This window comes from Epinephelus fuscoguttatus, linkage group LG7, assembly GCF_011397635.1.
Source record: "Epinephelus fuscoguttatus linkage group LG7, E.fuscoguttatus.final_Chr_v1".
NCBI classification, from domain to species: domain Eukaryota; kingdom Metazoa; phylum Chordata; class Actinopteri; order Perciformes; family Serranidae; genus Epinephelus; species Epinephelus fuscoguttatus.
Window position 1 is genome coordinate 7239777 of NC_064758.1, and position 20206 is coordinate 7259982.

The 20206-nt window shown below is 40.9% G+C and overlaps 1 protein-coding gene across 1 annotated transcript in view; it reads left to right on the top strand.

Moving 5' to 3' along the window:
- The first annotated feature begins 1895 nt into the window (after positions 1-1895).
- myt1b (myelin transcription factor 1b) overlaps positions 1896-20206 on the top strand; it is a 148420-nt gene continuing 130109 nt past the window's right edge. Inside the window, exon 1 of the mRNA XM_049580909.1 lies at positions 1896-2003. Coding sequence (XP_049436866.1) covers positions 1898-2003 — 106 coding nt within the window. The 5' untranslated portion in view covers positions 1896-1897. The remainder of the gene's footprint in view (positions 2004-20206) is intronic.

A 20206-nucleotide genomic window follows, 5' to 3' on the forward strand; every position in this document is an offset into this window, starting at 1 on the left:
CAGTTTGGCCTTCTCCATCTTGGATTTTTGGAGAGTGACCATATTTGGCCGAGATGCATAACTATCAAGTCTTAAAGGTGTCGTTGATAACTTAAAAAAAACAACAAACTATCATAATTGTCATATTTGCCAAAACTGTCACTGTATCCACACCGCACTAAATGAGAGATAGTCTGCCAGAAAAAAAAAAAAAAAATCATATTCCTCTGCCTGCTCTATTGCCTTGTAGTATTTATAATGACCTTACTGCACGGGAGTAAAAAAACAACCAATCAGAGCCAAGAAGCCTCTAACGTAGCTGTCGATTATGTCAAAGAAAAAAATGTTGGTCCAGCCGGTGGGTGGTGATTGGTACTTAAGTCAGCTCTTTTCAACATGGCTGCCTGGTCACTAAGTGCCTCATTTTACAGCTAAACGGAAACTAAAATAAATTCTTAAAAATATTTGAAGTGAGAAATAGGCAGTGCAGTTACAGAATCTTAATTCGTATATGATTTTGGTGTGCCATGGTAGATTCTGGTGAATGCTTTTAGAAGCAGTAGGAAGAGGAGGAGGGACGTGTTGTTTTTTTTTTTGACAGACTATGAGCCTCATGTAATTCTTTAGAATATAGTGACAGTTTCAGCAAATATGACAGATGTTATTTTCATAAAAGTTATTAACTGTAGCTTTAATAAAATTAAAATGTGTGACTTACAGTTGTCATGAATGGGAAATCTTGCCGTAGAGTCCTAAATTGTTTTTTGTGCCAGGTTGTGAACATTTTTATTTCTACTGTAAAGTTGGATATTTTAACATGGGAGTCTACGGGGATTGACTGACTGAAGTCAGCCTTAAGTGGCCATTTAAAGTACTGCAGTTTCTGGCACTTGCACATTGGCTTCATTTTTCCGGCCCGGAGGTTGCTACTTGGTTATAAACCATTTATTAAATGTTTGTATAGTGCTTATAAATGCCAAATATGTTGACTTAATATAAAATGTTGCCAATAATTCTTTCTGTGGGCCCTGACACACCAAGCTGTTGGTTGGCTGTCGGCCAATTTCAGGCCATCAATGACTGTCTGTTGCCTTAATTTTTGCATTTGTCCTGCACTGTTGGCACTAGTTAGACCTTGTCACTTTTTTGGCAGATGTAGCATGTTGAATTGGTGTCAGAACTGGTTGAGCCTGTTGGTGAAAGAAAGATTAGCATTACTGTTTAGCACACAATACGAGAAACAAAAGTGAGGAAAGCAATCAAACAAGTGAAGACATGACAAAGTGAGGCCAAAACAAACTTGTTATAATAGGTAAGGTTATTTTTTCAGCCACTGAGCTGTTAAGAAGAAAAATTCTGTAACTGCTTGTGTTATTATTTGTTAGCCCGCTATAAATATCCTATGTTCCTTTATTATCACCTTGTGTTGTTATTGTCCAAATTGGCCAACTACCCTCTTTAGATTCTGTCATTTTTCTGGTTCCCTTTTTGAGTGATGAACACAGACTACTGCTGCCTGCTGGTGTGGAGAGTTATTTCCTCTCACACAGGTGCAGAACGTATGTGCTGGTTGGCCGTTGGCAATAGTCTTTGTGGTGCATTCAGGTGCAACTTTTTGGACACAGGCGATGTGAGGTGATGAAACAGTCGGCCTTTGTCGCCATGAGTTCTCTGATGTTTCTTTGTTGTGTCTGGGCCTTAAGTCATGTAGTTTTACATTGCATCAAAAAACTGTGCTACATTAGTCACATTAGAACATCGTCTTGATAGTGCGAATAAAAGAAAACAAAAACATTTTTGCCACTCTGAGGACTTTGTATAATGACGTATCTAGTGAAATGTAATTTAATTTGTCAGTAAAATGGTAGACGATAAATGAAACCCTGATTTTTTGAGTTTCCTCTTCAGGCACATGGTGATGTATAGCCGGATTCTTCATCTCAAGGTCAAAGGGTCATCAATAGCTGTGCTCCCACGGTTTGACTGTGACCGGGCCATGAAGGATGGTGAATTCTCTGAGAAAGGTAAGACAAATGTCTTACTGTGAGGAAATCTCTGTGTGGGTGTATGTGTGTGTTTGAGGGGTTGTTTGTTTACTCTACCCTCCTCTTACCTTTAGATCTTCCCACATGAATGAAGAGCTTGACGCTCTAGTTTTCCACCAGCACCTAAATGCAGCGTACATCCTGTAAATAAATGCAACAGAATGTCACAAATATTTTCCGTCATTACAAAAGCAAATGTTATTTTGATTTTGTGGATAGGAAGACACATTTGTAAATACTAAAATGTATTCCTATATCAACATTTTTATATTTTCGTTTTATTTGTGGATCATGAAACACACATTTGTCATGACTATTGACACTAATGTCTCTCTATACCGTACTGCTGCACTGACTCAGCCCAGGTGTTGCTGCAAGCTCACACATGGCTGATTTTACACCCCTGTCCCTGCCTATGGCACATTAATCCTCAGATAGCACTTTGTAACGCGGTGTAGAAATGTGTGAAGGGGAAGGCTGACCCACGCGCTCTCCTTCAACACCAGGTGGTACTCAGTGTCCTCAGTGGCAACGTGCTGAAAAAACAATAGAAAGCACAACATTTTTTGTGCTTGGTCTTCAAGACAGTTCTTTAATGTTGCCTTTAATAAGCTATAATTGATATGTTTTGCATTGCTCAAAACGAAGAAATGAGTTGATATGGATTCTAGTTTTGCTTCTTCAATTACATACATGGAATATTTTTTAACACTGATGTTTTTTCAGAAGAAGTCTGTGCAAGACCATCATATAGAGAAGAGCAGTTGTTGGCAGTGGCAGGAGAAATCATAGTATGTCTGTGAGGAAAAGACTTCATGTGTATTTATTTTATCTATGCAGTAGATTTGCATGAATCTACATATATTTCGTGTATTTGTGGTATACTGAAAGAGAAGAAGAAGAAGAAGAGAGGATATAGTATGTGTTTTGTGGTGTGCACTTATCGTAAAACAACCCTTAGACAAAGTGTGGCAGTGTTTACTGCTGCTGTGCTTTTAGCAAATATCCATCTTTACCTCAGTGTCGTTATCACCCTACTTATTATGGATTCACAAACAACACACTCACACACACATAGAAACCGCCCCCTATAGTCATTCCAGTTGACACACTCGGTTTAGCTTTGCGAGAGATTGTGTGTTTGTATTTGCATCTGTGAGTGTGTGCATGTGCTTCTATGTGTGTTAGTGTGTGTGTGTGCCCAGTAGACTGAGTTATGAGCGTGAATGGAGTGAATGGTATTTGACCATGTGCATTGTGTTTTATGAGATGAGCAGGCTTTAATGACTCTGTCACCAGTAAATGGGCTCTGATTTGTAGCACAGCTGTCGCTCCTCTCTCTGATCAACCCGAGCCTTCTGGAGACACACACACACACACACACACAACACACACACGGCAAATATTCAGCGCATACCCCACACCTAAACATCCGTATTAAACCATATATGCTCACGGTGCAGTTCATGTCGATTGGGATTCTGGCACAAACAGTCTCATTAACATGTGTTGTCGATACAGAAAGTAATTGCAATCTGAAGTCTAATCAGAGAGAAATTACAGCTGTTCAGATGCAGGCAGCAGTCAGACATTAGATCTCATATCCAATCAATGCACCTATTCCTCAGAGATACCACTGATCTATAAGGTGGAATTGGTAGTGTGGCTTTGATCCCATTTTGTGGATACAGTGCAGATGGAGTTATGTTATTTATTAACCCACTGTGCAGATGTAGGAGGGAAGCTCTGGTTGGGGCAGCAGGGTGGTGGTGTGAGACCCTCTTTAACCAAAGAACCAATGTTTCCATGTTTCCTAGCATACACCCTGCTAAGATATCCTCTAAGGGGTCTGTTGCATAGCTGAGCCTTCACTCTTCCTGTTTATGGGAGGGTGAATGGAAAAACAATCTGACTGAAGGGATCGATATCATATCACAACAGTGAAGTAATTTCATCTGCGCCTGGGTAAAGGGTCTGGTGTTGGTTTAGTTTCCCAAATCAGTACAGGGCATGTTTGGCTGATGAAGAACTTTTTGAAAGAGTATTTTTTAACTTAGCTAAAAATTTGGATTTGAGCTGACAGCCATGATATATATGATTTTATGGGGAATTTTTTAGCTACAACCTTGACTTCCAAGGATTTCTCCTACAGGGAGGATTGTCCAGCCTGGAACACTTTTATTCAATAGAAGAAGTACATGCGATCATGATGAATGTGTTTTATGCGTTTTGTCTCTGGTGATGGATCTTATTTTTGTCTGACAAGATCGAGCAAGACAAATTAATGCTGATTTAAATAACCCTTATTACAGTTTACATTGTGTTTGTGCTACTACTAATATGGCATTCTAGTCCCTGTTTACGGTAAGCAGTTTCACCCTTACTTCTAGATTTATTTCGTTAGCCTATTTGACTTATGCCCTGTGGGTTTTCTCTCTTTCAGTGTTTGATTATTTCTCTAGTAATTTGGCATTGCACTCCCATAAAGCTGGGAGACACACAGATTAAAGAGTAAAAGCCTTGGGGCCTGTCCAGTATACAGAGCTGTTCTATCAATTTTATGTAGAGATTAATTCAATTTAAATGTTTACATAGACTGCATTATTCTAAAACTAAACTTTGTAAAATACTTGAATCAGTTTCTCCCATGTGTGATACTGCCAAAGAACTGGTATCACACTTATTCTGACACTGTCCAGTATACGGTTATTTCTGGTGTGAGATATTTAATTAGTTTTCCAAGCAATAAAAAAATTAACATTCAGCCAGATTGTATTTTTCTAGCAATATTTGGTTGCTCTGATGGTACAAGAGCCCTTCTCTACCATCACAAGCAGACTCTCAAGGCAGGCATGGTCTCGCAAAAAAACAAACAAACAAAAAAACCTAAAATACAAAAAGGGGACTTCTTTCTGTTATTCTCTGTAAAGGTACTGGGTACTTTATGTGTGTGAGTGTTAGTGTGTGTGTGTGTGTGTGTTGTATTGTTAAAAAATAAAATAAAAAAATGGCATTTGAACACCAAGTACATTTTTTTTTCTTTTTCAAAAATTTTTGCACGTCCAAAACTAAATATGATTAATCGCGTGTCCATCATTAAGGTTTCACAACAGGTTGGATTTTCTGTGTTCTTTTTCCGTTCGTCAAAGTCTTTAGAGAGTCGTTTGACCAAGAAACAGTTAAGACAATGTGGTGTAAAGTGCAGGACACATAACATCTGCAACTAGAGAGAAGAACAGGGCAGAAGTGAACAGTAGGCCATCAAGAAAAAGAGCTGGAAATATATGTAAGCAATGTACCACATGAAATCTTACATGACAAAGAGAAGGAAAAGTTAGCCTAGCCAGAAATACACAATAGTGATAGTGATGCTTACAGCAGAGTGCAATTTAATAACTGCACAGTATCATTTCATAACTCAGGTAGCCACAGTGCCAATTGCAAGATGCAGGCACGCAGCCAGGGATGTACCTCCAGTGGAGAGAAGCAGTGGAGAAAATGCGTCTTTCCATTTTGCCCTGTATTGAGAATTTTTGTGATGAGTAGAACAACAAAATGCATCAGACTGGCAAGGCGTCTGTGGGTCCAGTCATATGCTCAATACTTCCCAAACACATGTATTTTCACTAAAACCTTACCATTTTAAATTCTAGTAGTGCAACTTGCCCGTTTATGCAAAAGTCTAGGTTTTGGGAAAAATGCATGTGTTTGGAAAGTGCTGAGCATACAACTGAATAGTCTTGGAATATACTGCATGAGTTGTATAAGAATTTTTGAACGTATGATACCTCTTGTGACAAGGAAACTAAATGTCATGTGTAAATCAGTGGATATTTCCTTTAAATGTTGTTTTGCTTGAGAACTTTCTGACTCCACAGCGTAATGTTGGAACCTATTTTACATCAGCTAAATCACGATTCTTTTTACACGTTTGGTAGAATTGAAAGTTCGGTTCTCCAGTGTGGTCCCTGCTAAAAGCTTTGAAAGAGTGCTGTTATTATAACCTCTCACCAGCAGATGTCACAGTTGCAAAGTATTTCCTGAGTTTTGCAGGTTTGGAGTCCACAGTTTTGTTTTTTTTTCAGCGTCTCGCTTTACAGCAGTCGGCCCTCTTCACTTCACTTCACTGCATCAACTTACAGACATTGAAACGGTTGCATTGATCTAGCCGTCTGTCTTGTTTACTCTGCAGACTCAGAGCTTACTGACAGTGTAACAGGTGTGCCCTTTTCATTTCAGAGAAATGTCAGTGCAATCTTATGACGATGTGTACAACGAGTGTGTGTGTGTCTGTGTGTGTGTGTGTGTGTGTGTGTGTGTGAACTCATAGCAGGCCTGTACATTATCAAGTTTAAAATGATTCCCTATGTTGTGCTCTCTCTCAGCATCTTGTCCTTTGTGTCTTTCACTCTCTCGTCTACTTCTCTGTGCTCATTTAGCGGTGAGCTTTAGCAGCAATTCCACTCATGTATGCTGCACCTTGTTGACTTTAGCCTCATTAGAAGGCCAAATGAATATGACGAGTTGTGACATTAGGCTACAGCTGGAACAAATGTGCCAGCCGCTCACTCTCAGGCCCTGGCCAATTTCTCTCTCTCTCTCTCTCTCCATTTTTCTCATACACACACACACACAAACATGGGCCCACTTATTTTTCAGGGAAGGGCTTGGTGGGGTTGATGGGTTTGCAACAATATTGGAAATGTAGATGGGCCTGTGTTTTGAATTGGATTGCACGCTTTGATGCAGAGACAGATTGTAAACTGTGATTTTATTAAATCCTTCATTAGGATTCATCAGTGAGATTGGATCAGAAAAAGGTCACTGTGCAGATGCGCCCCCCACCTCTCTCCTCTTTGCTCCATCCCCCCTTATATAGACCCTCCTCCCCTTTCTCTCTTGTTTACCCCCTCTTTCCCCCCTCTCTCCCTCCACTCAGCAGAGCATAGGGGACCTGCTCTCACCCGCCATCTATCCCTCTTGCTCCCTCTCTCTTCCCTCGCTAGCCCTTGCCCGAAACAAATTTGCGATGAAAATGGGAAAAAATGATCATCATGGGCCTGCTAGAGAAACACAAGGTGAAAGTGACATTATCCCCCACCACCCTGGACCCCCCCTTCCTCCTCCTCCTCACAGCCATCTCGGCTGGCGCCAGTGGGGACGCCTGTGCCACAAATCATTTGTATACTCTCATTTCTGCAAGCGGCCCGCGATGTTGCTTACTGCTTAGCGAGCAGATGACTTTCAGAAAGAGGAGTGAATTGGGAGGGAGGGATGAAGAGATGGGGAGATGAGGAAAGAGGAGCAGGAGGAGGAGGGGAGGGGGGCAATTTGCCAGCGTGCAAGTACGTCTGTGGGAGTTGGATCTGAAATTGAGAGGGAAATTGTGCGCGCCATATGTCAAGTTCTGCAAAGGAGGTTTTCATTGTGCACCTATATTATGTGTGTGTGTGTGTGTGTGTGTGTGTGTGTGTGTTTTGTGTTTTAGAATGAAGCATCTGGGTTGTTTATTGAATCACCTTCGCCATTGTCTGCATTCCCTGCTATTATCACTGAAAGAGCTGCAGCCCCCCTTAACAACAAGGAAATGGGAAATGTGGCGCACATATTGTCTGTAGCCAGTGTTTGGTCATCTTTGTCTCTCTCACATGTACACACACACACACACCCTTCCCCCACCCCTGCCCAGTGTGAGACATCATGATTCTTCTGGTACACTGAATACATTCTCCATGCAGTCTGAGCATTTGTCCGTGCAGGCAAACATGTGACATTACCAGGAAAAGAATATTATTTCATCTCCAACACAAAGACACACACTTGAATCCCCAGGTTCATAAAACAACCATAAACACACCTATAAGTGCATGCATGCATAGATACGCCCTCATGTGCACACAAACAGTCTCTATGCTTGTGTGCCTCCACCCCCCCTACACACACACACACACGCCTCAATTCTCACATGAACACATCAATATGCGCATACACACACTCATACACACAAACATCACCTTCCTGCATACAAACATAAACACTCTTTCACCGTCTCTCTCACCCCAGCCCGCCCATCCACCCACACAAACCCACACACACACATACACACACACCCAGAGTCAGGTTCATGTAGAGTAAATATAGAGCGGAGACACTGTGGCACAGTGACCTGCAGAGGAACCCGCACACTTTGCCTGCTAGTTCCACAGGGCCCCGTGCTTTCAGGAAAGCCATGCAGTATTCATGGCTCAGTCACAGGGATCCACGAGGCAGGATGGTAGAAACAGCAAACACGGTGGAAGTGCGCTGCGAGCATCTCAGCAGGGCACTGTTAGTGTTACACAATATGCATCGTAGATCCGCTGTGTGTTTTTATGTTTGCTGCGCAATCTGTGAAGTGGAACTGCTGCCTTTCCCAAAGTGTACATCATTTTGATATTTGAGGATTCAGATTCTGTTTTTCTTTAGTTTTTTTTTTTTTTGTATGGATGCATCTTTATACGCTGTTACACTTCTGCACGTGTGTGTGTGTTTGTTTGTGTGACTGCCTGTTTTATGTGCATGTGTGGTCGGGTGTTCAACTTTCATGTGTTTGTATGTGTCCTCTTTACGCTCCACCGCCTGCTTTGAGAAATAGGTCCATTCCTCATTATTACCCCAAAGGCTGTCTGACTGTGGACTGTTTCAGACACACACACACACACACACACACACACACACACACACACACACACACACACACACACACACATACAGAGGGAGCTCCCTGTGACCCACATTCATCAGATCCAACCCCATGGGGCCTCCAGGGAGCTTCAGGGGAGTCGTGCCCTCAGCATGGTGCATCGTGGCAGGGACTCTGAGATATGCAGCCCTTGAACCCTAGTGCTTCTAACCAGAGTAACACACTCAGTATGAGCTCTGAACTGACTCTTAAAGGATAGGTACACTTTTTTCAAGTCTATTGTAACACAGTACTCACATATTCAAATGTAATGGAAACTGTTTTTGGGCTGTAAGTGTTCCTCCTGCCCGTGTAGCCCACAATAAAGAGATGTCTTTCTAATGTGATTCCAATATAAGAGATAGGGGACATATCCAAATCTTTGCTCAGTGGGAAAAGTTCAGCTGTTAACAGTTAATTTGAGGTTTCAGCAGTATGAATTGGACTTAACTAATGAAATATCATGCAGGATGCTGGTCTCATTAAGTATTTCAGTAACAGTAAATTCAACTCAAGACAAATACCCCTTTTCCAATAAAATTAGTGCATGTAGACTAGTGGACTAGACTAGATTAGTAGATTAGAGCCTTGTACACAGTTCTACTACAGATGAGCATGCCTTTCTATTTTATACTAGTGTGTCATGTTTGACGTCATGGAAAGGCTGGATAACAGGTCAGCAAACAGTAGAAAGCTGCATGGGGGTCAGTGAAAATGTTATAGTGGTTACTACTGTGTTTGGGTGCTACATGGACGGAAACTGATAGTATTTTTTGGTCGTGAATCATCGCATCGTGGTAGTAAAGGGACTAAAACTGGCGCATTCACACTGATGGTTTCTATCAATGCCGATTGGAGCCGGAGCTAAAAATACAACTGCAGAGTCATTTGACCTGGATGTGAATGCTGATTGTAACCTTTCCCTTTACATACAAAAGCGAAATATTAGTGGGTGTTAGTTTTTTTGTGCAATCTGAAAGGGCTAAAGAGTCTACAGCCATGTTAGCAACACTGTGAGGTTGTACTCAGGCACTGCAGTGCTTTAAGCTTAATGCTAACATCAGCATGCTAACAAGCTCACAGTGACAATGCTAATATGCTAACACTAGCACTGAACACAGAGTACAGCTGATGCTGATCAAAATATCAGTAATTTTCAGGTATTTGGTGATAAGTCAGTGTGCCAGACAAATTACATATTCACCTGACCCTATGGCACTAAATGAAAGGCAAGGGAATCACCAAAGTTATAACAATTCAGCCTGAAGGGGGCATGAATATGTGTACTCTCCCATTCTCCCATAAAAACAATGCACCACACATCTGAATTCAACAGTGAATTGTCTGTATGTGTGTCAGTCAATCAATGTGTCGTTGTCAATGCTGTTACGTTGACGCTCGCAGCTCTGTCTGACCGAACCTGTCTGTATGCTAACAGTTAGACGTCATCCCAAGTCGAAAGTCGGTCTTTGTTACAGAGCTCCTTGAGGATCACTCCCTCCTTCGGAGAGTACCTGGCAATAAAAATACTATGTTCTGCACACTCTGCAAGGGCACTTTTTTGGTCACAGAAGGTGGAAATGCTGATAGAAGATCATATTCAGAAGGCAAAACTTCAGTGGTGGCTACAAGCAGGAAGTAGTGACCTTCTTCAGTGGGGCCAGTTACAGCCAACTGAAATGGGCAGCTCAGGAGGGGACTTTTGCCTACCATCTGGTGAAACTCGACCAGAGCTTTTGATCCACAGACTGTACAGCTATCTCTTGTGTTATAATGTTATACAGTTTTCAATAAACTATGTTTGGGTGGATTATGCAAGACAAAACATAATTTTTCCTCTATTGAGGTGCTGACCAGGATGTGGAAAGGTGTGCTTAGTCTGTTATATAAATGCTGAAATAATCGTCCCCAATCCTGATGAAATCACCTCTATTGTGTGCATAAAAGTGCATACATGTATGTGTACATGAACATGTGGTACACTTCAGGGAGGCACTTGCGAATTTGGATTTCCTAGGACAATGCAAGGAGGTTAAAAAGAGAAGAAGTCATGGTACCCAAAAATTCTGTCAGGCTGAAAAGCTAAGCTAAAAAGAGCATCTGAGTGAACACCCTCCCTTTATTTCTAGCGCTGCTTGCAGATTGAGATTGGTTAGGGTTAGGGTAGGACTGTCAGGGTAAGCCAATCAGAGGCAGAGTAGGGTGGGTCATGCCTTTGCTACCCTAGGAAATACAAATTTGCATCCTGCTTAGGTGGTTTGAAAATATACCCACCTTACTTCCTGGGAACATGAATATCTATACCAAATCTGTACTGCAATATATTTTCTGCTTGCTTTAACGGTCATGCACGAGATAGAAGATGATTTTAAACTGACATTACAGACCACTGTGACAGTCTGTGACTCCTGTTATAGTCTGTAAATCGTTTGAGTTACTTTCCTCGCCCCACACTGATGCAACAGTACATTTGCCAGTAATTATCTTAACTTCATATTACTCCAGTGATGTATGTTTGAAGTCAAGTACTTAAGAAAAAATACGGATTCTCCAGTTCAGGCAAAGGATTGTTATAATATACAGTGATTAAATTAATGTATGTGAATTTGAGGTCCAGTACTTTTTGATTATTGATATTATCATAACACAACAATGACATAGAAATCAGAATTTTAAAAAAAAAAATAAAATAAAATAAAATAAAATAATACATATTGAAATAAACAACTATTGTCATTGTTTTTAAGAGAAAATGATTGTATAAAATATTTAAATATTTATGAGACCAGTTTTTTAATTTAATTTTATTTATTTTTAAGTATTAGTTGTTGTTGTTTTTTATATTAAATTGCTGTGTAAAACTAAAAAGAACAAAACAAACTTATCTTACTAAGGTGCCAGCAGAGCCTGCCCTGCTGACTGTAGCTTTGTAATGCCCAGTCAGCAAAAAACAGAACCCTTTCATCAACACACAAATATAAATCACTGAAGCAATAACAAGTCATTTAAATTCAGTTATACGATAAGGGATTTTCAGTTGTCTTTCGAAGATGAAAGATAGTGTCTGTTTTGTATAAGCAGAGTCTTCTCTTTGTGAAATGCTGTTTCTGGGAAAAAGTATTGTTTCCTAAGTTTCCCAAAGTCTCACAGAGTCTAAAGACTTGAGAGAAAATTTGTTTATCTCCTCATTATGGATGTGAAACGTATCTCCCACCAGCACACAGTGTTTTTAACAGCCGCTTTATATGAGCTCAGGTGTCACACAAAGTTGTCTTGTATTGCAACAGAGCACCACTTGTGACAAACTGCAAACTTTTCAACCAAGTTAGAGAATAGGCACTTTGATAGTTGAATCTTTAGTTTGCTGCCTTCCTTTCTCAGACCAGGTGGGTGCCATTGAGAGGGAAATCTCCTCTTGGAGGGTGTAAGTTTGGGTTGTAACTCATGAACGGGATGACTTTGAAAACACACAGGCTGCTGAGTGAGTGAGTTTTGTAGACACTGAGCTCCTTTGCGGTTGCGTTCTTCAGCCCTCATGAATAATTCGGCAGCGCCGCTTGTCACTGTCGTTGTTGTTGTTGTTGTTGTCGGCTGTGGTGTCACTCCTGTCTGAGAGAGACGGAGGAGACAGAGGACTCTTTACACTTCAGTCTCCTCTGCACTTCCTCTTTCATTCACAGGGAGAGGAAGCAGCGGGGCTGTGTGTTTGTATGCAAGAGAGAGAGAGAGAGGGGAGGGAGAGAGATAGAGAGGAATCATGTCTGCCTGTCTGGTATAATGGCCTGTTTGTGCCCTAGTAATGGTTTGAAGGAAGGAGGAGAGGGAGGAGAAGCAGGACAGGAAGGAGCAACGGAGGTCCTAAGTGAAGAAAAACCCACTTACTTGTTTTTGTATTTGCATGTGTTAATTTTAAAGGAATAGTTTGACACTTTGGAAAATATAATTTTACATTTGGAGTTAGATGGTATGATTGATACCACACTGCTGCACTGAATATGAAGACTTTATCCTGCCCACACTGCAGTGACACACATCTGGTTTAAAATTGACGAAGTTCTCCTTAACCAACCCATTTTGTTATTTTCTAAGAAACTAGCTCATATTTCAGAGAGACAGACATTCAGTGGCTGGACTGCCCGAGTGGCGAGGAGTGAGCATGGATGTATTAAGAGAACTTGATACAGTGTTGGAGGCTGGGCCCCATTCATTCATATAAAAGTTGCTCAGTGGCCAAAAATGTTTAAGTTGCAGGTATAGAATTACCTGGATCTTCCACATTCATGAGCCCACAGAGCAGGTGCACCAGAGACTTCTTCCGGCCTAGCAGCTAACTTCTGGTTTAGCCCTCTACAAACTTCAATTGGGACAAATTTATGTGATCCTGTGGTTCTTCCAGACTTCTGGAATGAGTAGGGTTGTGTACTGTTTACATTTGAACCCATACCGGTACTGGTGCAGGTAAATGGAGTTCAGTGCCAGTACCCAATGGTACTTTTTTCGGTGCATTACTTTTTCTGTAATTACTAAAATGTCATTTTTGAACACGGTACAGTCAAGTGATTCCTCTCCTCCGCTTTTCTCTAATCACTAAATTTATTTTCATGTGTTTGCTTGCTTGCGGATGTGTGTGTGTGTGTTTGTGTGTGTGTGTGCGCGTAGGCCTATGTGTGTCTGCTTGTGTCTCTTGCTGTCTATTTAGACACAACTGACAAATATGTGGAATAATGCTGTAATTTCAGTCAAGCTACGTTATTTCTAAAATAAAATAAAACAAAATAGGTTAAACACCAAAACTATCAGCACGCAGCATTAGTTTGAGCTTGTTGGGATGCTGACAGAGTTCCGTGGACTCCTGCCTTCTTTTTGAACCTGGCGGCTGCAGAGATTTGTTATCTCAGCTGTGAATCGCCCCAGAGCTATAGGAATCCAGCCTCAGAGTTCAGCAGGCGGCTTCCCGGCTTAGGGGCCCTTCACGGTGCTTCCTTTTCTTGTCTGAATGTGGCATTCTCATGCAGATGTGCTCTCAGCTACCGAGATTTGGCTCCGATTGATTTAATGTGAGTCAGTACTCGGTAGTATCAGTGTAATTCAGTCACCCTTAAAAGTACTGAGTTCGGTACCCAGCTCTAGTTATCGGACTGAAAGGATCGAGTTGTGAAAGTGAAACGAAATTTCACTCAAAAAATGTGTCCCCCTATGGACCTGAAAGTTGTAATTTCACATTTTAGCCACTATGTCAAATTGGCTTCAAAGCCCGACACTGTCTCTGGAAATGTGGAAACAGCTATTCTAGCCCACATATTCTTGCGTTATCTGTCATCAGCAAATCTTACGTATGGTTATGTTTGTATTTACTACAATGTTCATCTGTATAAGATACAAATTAAAGGAGAAAAGGCATAACCTGGTAGTGAGCCAGTAGAAAACAATTCAGATCCTCGACCATTCTAACTGACTGAGCTCTGTTGTTGAGAACACTGATTATCTATCTTTTTTTGAGATGATTATCTAAATGGAAATTAAGCTAAATGGAAGTCAGCTTTATTTATTTCTGTAGAAACCATATCTGCTGCAATTATGCCCATCATTGCCAATGCACACAAGTTGAAAGAAGTAATAAGCATCTTCAATGCAGTGTATGTGAAGGGAAAGATGTAGTACACAGATGCTGTACACATGCTCACTGTACACACACACATTCACTTAACTGCTGCTGCTTGTTGCTGAGAGTCTTTTATGAGGCCAGGACTGGACTGTTGGTGGAGAAATGAACACCTGTGTTTGAATCATTGATGTTTTCCACGAATACAGCTTTCTACTGTCTTCCTCTCTCCAGCTTCATCCTCTTGAGGGTCGCAGGGGGCTCATCAAGAGGATGAAGCGGTTAGCAGATGAATGAAGGTTAGGTTTAGGCAATTAAAGTTACTTTACTTAGATTTAGAGGAAAAGAAACATGGTGAGGATGTACCTTATAATGACTCAAAGTTCACACAGATCTGAATATGCAACTCCAGGGGAAAGTCCCTGGAGAAAGTCCAACTGGCCTCCTTACAAGTGCTCGGGGACTTCTTCCTTCTTTACTGTCGTCAGAGCATTGGTTCTGTGATCACAGCTTTTCAAAATATGTGGCATGTGTGTGAATTTGGGTGCAATGCTTTTCATAGGAAAATATACGAAGAATTTGTGAGAACAGCATGAACTGTGAAGTCCTTTACCACAAAGTACCGAATAAATCTGAATGCTCAATTTTTGTTTTTTGATGAATTTTAAAAACATATCATTGCTTTGCCATTATGAATTCTAGTCTGTAGATGTAATTACCCCCCAAAAGTAAATTCAACATATTTAAAATTGCATCTACAACACAATAAAATTGAAGGTGTCTGAGGACTTTCCAAAGGCACTGTAAGTATGATAATAGACATGTTACAGTGTAGTGACTGTAGGCTGTCTCATCATTCAGTGCACTATAATGTTAGGCTGCAGTCAGGGGGAAACCCTTAATACTCTCCCCCCGAAATAAAGTGAACACAATACAGGACAAAATGAATGAGAGTAGAGAGAAGGGCCGATGGAAGGTGTGTGTAAGTGTGTGTGTAGGATGGAGGGGGGGGTGAGCCTCTATTTGCATGTAAATAGCCAAACGCACCAGTCCTCCGCTGCAGGGATGACAAAGAGCATTCTGGGATTGCCTGGACTTGTTTGTCATCCATCAGTGGAGGAGAGGATGGCGGTCAGCATGGTCAACAGAAACAACATGAGAGAGAGAGGCAGAGAGAGAATGGACAGAGAGAGAGAGAGAGAGAGAGAGAGAGAGAGAGTATGTGTGTGTTGGCAAATAGATTCTCCATTTTCAACAACAAAACACAGATCAAGGACAAAGGATAGACAGTGAGCTCACTTTCACTTCCTGGCCTCTGACTGTTTATGCACCTCTCTCTCTCACACACTGTCTCCCTCCCTCGCTCTCCCATTCCACGCCTTCCCATCATGCCCGCCCCTATCTTCCCCATCTTTCAGTTTACTTTCCCTTCCATCTTATGCTATTTCCCATAACTCTTTTACACCCCCCTCCTTTCTCTTCCCCTTTTCTCTTTCTGTCTCTTCTTCGATTTCCCTGGTGGACTCTTACAGTAAACTGCCTGCGTAATTTAAATGCAATGCCTTCCTTTTCAAATGGATGGTGTGCAGGACATGAGGAGGGAGGGGAGAAAAAAGGGGAAAGGGGAGGGGGAAGCAATGAATCCCATTATCCCATATATCGAAATGGCTTAGAGCACAGGTTTTATGCACAGAGGCCTCAGTAAGCCAAATAAACCAACTTGGATCCTGTTATCAAACCTGCAGAAACATTTTGAGGGTTTTAGTTGATTTTAAAAAGTTTCTGTTTGTTCATTCTTTTGTGTTGCATGCACTTGTTTACATGTTAATTTGTGGAACATCTGTGACATAGTGTTTATCCAGTAAAACATATGTGAATGTGTGCATCCAGGCCTGAGGCTCTCATTGTGACATTAATGTGTTACCTTGGCTTCCTCTCCAAACTGATCCCATGTCTTAAGAGCCTTCTTACGCAGCACATCCATTGTGCTGTTGTACGTACTGAGCTGTATTTGAACGATGATACGTTCACTTACTGTTGTACACATTGAAGAGTAAAAGTTAAAGTACTGTTTTATGTGTTGAACTGTTTTTGAATGGTGATGCATTCACTCACTCTTGTTAGTATTAAACTGTATTTGAATGGTGATGTGTTTACTTACTGTTGTATGTATTGAGCTGCATTTGAACAGTGATCAATCAATCAATCAATTTATAAAGCCCAATATCACAAATCCCAATTTGCCTCACAGGGCTTTACAACATACAACATCCCTCTGTCCTTAGGACCCTCGCAGCGGATAAGGAAAAACTCCCCAAAAACCCTTTAACGGGGAAAAAAAACGGTAGAAACCTCAGGAAGAGCAACTGAGGAGGGATCCCTCTTCCAGGACGGACAGACGTGCAATAGATGTCGTACAGAACAGATCAACATAATAAATTAACAGTAATCCGTATGACACAATGAGACAGAAAGAAAAACAGAGAGAGAGAGAGATGCAGGACAGACGGTAATGACAGTAGCTTACAACAACATTACTGAAAGTAATAATATTATAATTATGATTCTGGCTATTGTTGTACAATATGTTGAAAGTAAATATTAATATCTGATAGTATATGTATGTGACAATAATCATATGTGTATAATAACAGTAGAAGTATGACTAATGATAACAGCAGCAGCAGCAGGAGGCATCTGGCAGGACAACGGCAGCAGCACAACCACACATGTCACACTATCCAGGCACCGCTGCAATATAAGTTAACCTGTGAGATAGTGGAGCACAAAGGCTCTGGAGAAGAAGCCGAGTTAGTGACATGCAGTATGGCCAAGTTAGCAAGATGCAGTAACAGGACATGAGAGAGAGAAAGAGAGAGAAGGAGAGAAGGTGCCCAGTGTATGAAAGGAGGTCCCCTGGCAGACTAGGCCTAACAGCCTAACTAGGGGCTGGTACAAGGCAAGCCTGAGCCAGCCCTAACTATAAGCTTTATCAAAGAGGAAAGTCTTAAGTCTAGTCTTAAATGTGGAGACGGTGTCTGCCTCCCGAACCGCAACAGGAAGATGATTCCACAGGAGAGGAGCCTGATAGCTGAAGGCTCTGGCTCCTGATCTACTTTTGGAGATGTTAGGGACCACGAGTAACCCTGCATTCTCCGAGCGCAGTGTTCTGGTGGGATAATAGGGCTCTATGAGCTCTCTAAGATATGACGGAGCTTGACGATTTAGAGCTTTTAACAGTAACAGTTAACAGTAGGATTTTAAATTCAATTCTGGATTTAACAGGGAGCCAGTGCAGATAAGCTACAACAGGAGAAATACGATCTCATTTTTTAGTTCCTGTTAGTACACATGCCGCTGCATTCTGAATAAGCTGAAGAGTTTTTAAAGACTTATTAGAGCTACCTGATAATAGGGAGTTACAGTGATCCAGCCTAGAGGTAACAAAAGAGTGGACCAATTTTTCTGCATCTTTTCGGGTCAGGATAGGCCTAATTTTCGCAATATTATGCAGATGAAAAAATGCAGTCCGTGAGGTTTGTTTTAAATGAGAATTAAAAGACAAATCTTGATCAAATATCACTCCGAGGTTGCTTACGGTAGTGCTAGAGGCCAGAGCAATGCCATCTAGAGAAACTATGTCATCAGATAAAGAGTCTCTGAGTTGTTTGGGGCCAAGAACAATAACTTCAGTTTTGTCTGAATTTAACATCAGGAAATTGGTGCTCATCCAAGTTTTTATGTCTTTAAGGCAGTTATGGAGTTTAGTTAATTGATTAGTTTCTTCTGGCTTCATCGATAAATACAACTGTGTATCATCCGCATAACAATGGAAATTTATAGAGTGATTTCTAATGATGTTACCTAAAGGAAGCATATATAGAGTAAATAGGATTGGTCCGAGCACAGAACCTTGCGGAACTCCAAAACAAACTTTAGTATGTAAGGATGACTCATTATGAACGTGAACAAACTGAAAACTTAAGATAATAAGATTTAAACCAGCTTAGTGCTGAACCTTTTAGGCCAATTAAGTGTTCCAGTCTCTGTAGCAGAATTTGATGGTCAATTGTGTCAAACGCCGCACTAAGATCTAATTAAACAAGTACAGAGACGAGTCCTTTGTCTGAAGCAATCAGAAGGTCATTTGTAATTTTAACTAGTGCTGTCTCAGTGCTATGATGCACTCTAAATCCTGACTGAAATTCCTCAAATAAATTATTATCATGCGTTCACTCACTCTTGTACATATTGAACTGTATTTGAAAGGTGATGCATTCGCTTACTCTTGTATGTATTGAGCTGTATTTGAACGATGATGCGTTCACTTACTGTTGTACGTATTGAATAGTATGCAAACGGTGATGTGTTCATCACTGTTGTATGTATTGAACTGTATTTGAACAGTGATGCATTCACTTCCTATTGTATGTACTGTACCGTATTGAGTAGTGATGTATTCATATACTGTGATATGTATTGAGCTGGAACTGAACGGTGATGCATTCACTTACTGTTGTACTCACTGAATAGTATTCGAATAGTGATTTGGGCATTTACTGTTGGACACATAAAAGGCAGTTTGAATATTGATTATTCACTTACACTGTGTCAGGCACAGTACTGAGTTGTAGGTCACCAGGGTTTTGGTAGTGCTCAGAGGCTAATACACAGTAGTTAAACATTTAAAAACAGAAAAAAATGGAGTTGACACTTGAAGATTCAGCTCAAGCTGCGTTTATGAGCATCTAGTACAAGTTTAATAAGAGCTGTTATGCGGCCTTTGTAGAAAACTAGATGACCTGAAGAACGCGGCTGACACGCCTCCTGTGTAGACACGCCATTTCCGTTGTACATACTGAAGTGCATTTGAGTGGTTATGTTTGGGTTAGAAAAAAAGTGTACGCCTTCATGAGTGACAACAAATCTTTGAACTGAAATGAACAAAATGATTTAAATTAGCAAAGTGATACATAATTTAAACCTGTAATTTGAACAGAAATAATCAGTTTGCGTATGGTTATGTAACAACTAATGTGTCTGCTTGTGTCTGAAGAGTCAAGTCTTTGGCTTACCAGTAGTCCGCAGCATGATTTAGTTTTTCTTTTCCTGGCCTTAAAGACATTATTAATGGGACTCTCTTTTGTGTTTGTGTGTGTGTGTGTGTGTGTGTGTGTGTGTGTATTGTGTGTGTGTGTGTGTGTGTGTGTGTGTGTGTGTTTGATGGAGTCAGCGACCTCTCTCCCATTATTGATCTGGATTCCCTATCTTGTCTCTCTGCATCTGTTTCTCTTTGCATCTGCTTTCCCTTTGACGTAAATGATGCCAGTCAATAACACACATCGAGCAAATGAAACGGATTTTGCCATTTACTGTAAATAACTGGATTTTTGTTTGTTTGTTTTCTTTCCTCTCTGAAGTGCATTAGCTTCCGTTGCATCAGTCTTTTGTTGTTTTGATCATTTCACTCTAGGTTTTTCCCCCCTCTGTTATCACTGCATTGTATTAGTGCAGGATCATTCATTTTCTTCTCAAAATGTGATTTTCTCCCTTAAGGACTAATTAGCCTCGTTGCAACTGCAGGGCCAAACAGGCATTGCCAGGGTTTACTCATTATTTATGCCGCTAACTTTTCCTTCAAGACAATGTTTCTGCCTTGCCATATCTTTTTGCCAAAGGAGATAATTTATCAGTTGGACTGGGGTTTCAAATGAGCAAACTCGTGTTCTGTACTAGTGCAGGTGTAAACACAATCAACAACAACTTGATCCTGCAAGGAGAAAAACATCCGGCAAGATGCTTTCAAGGCTATCTAGACTTACATTAAGGCCTTAGCTACTTGTTGACATAAATCCTGAT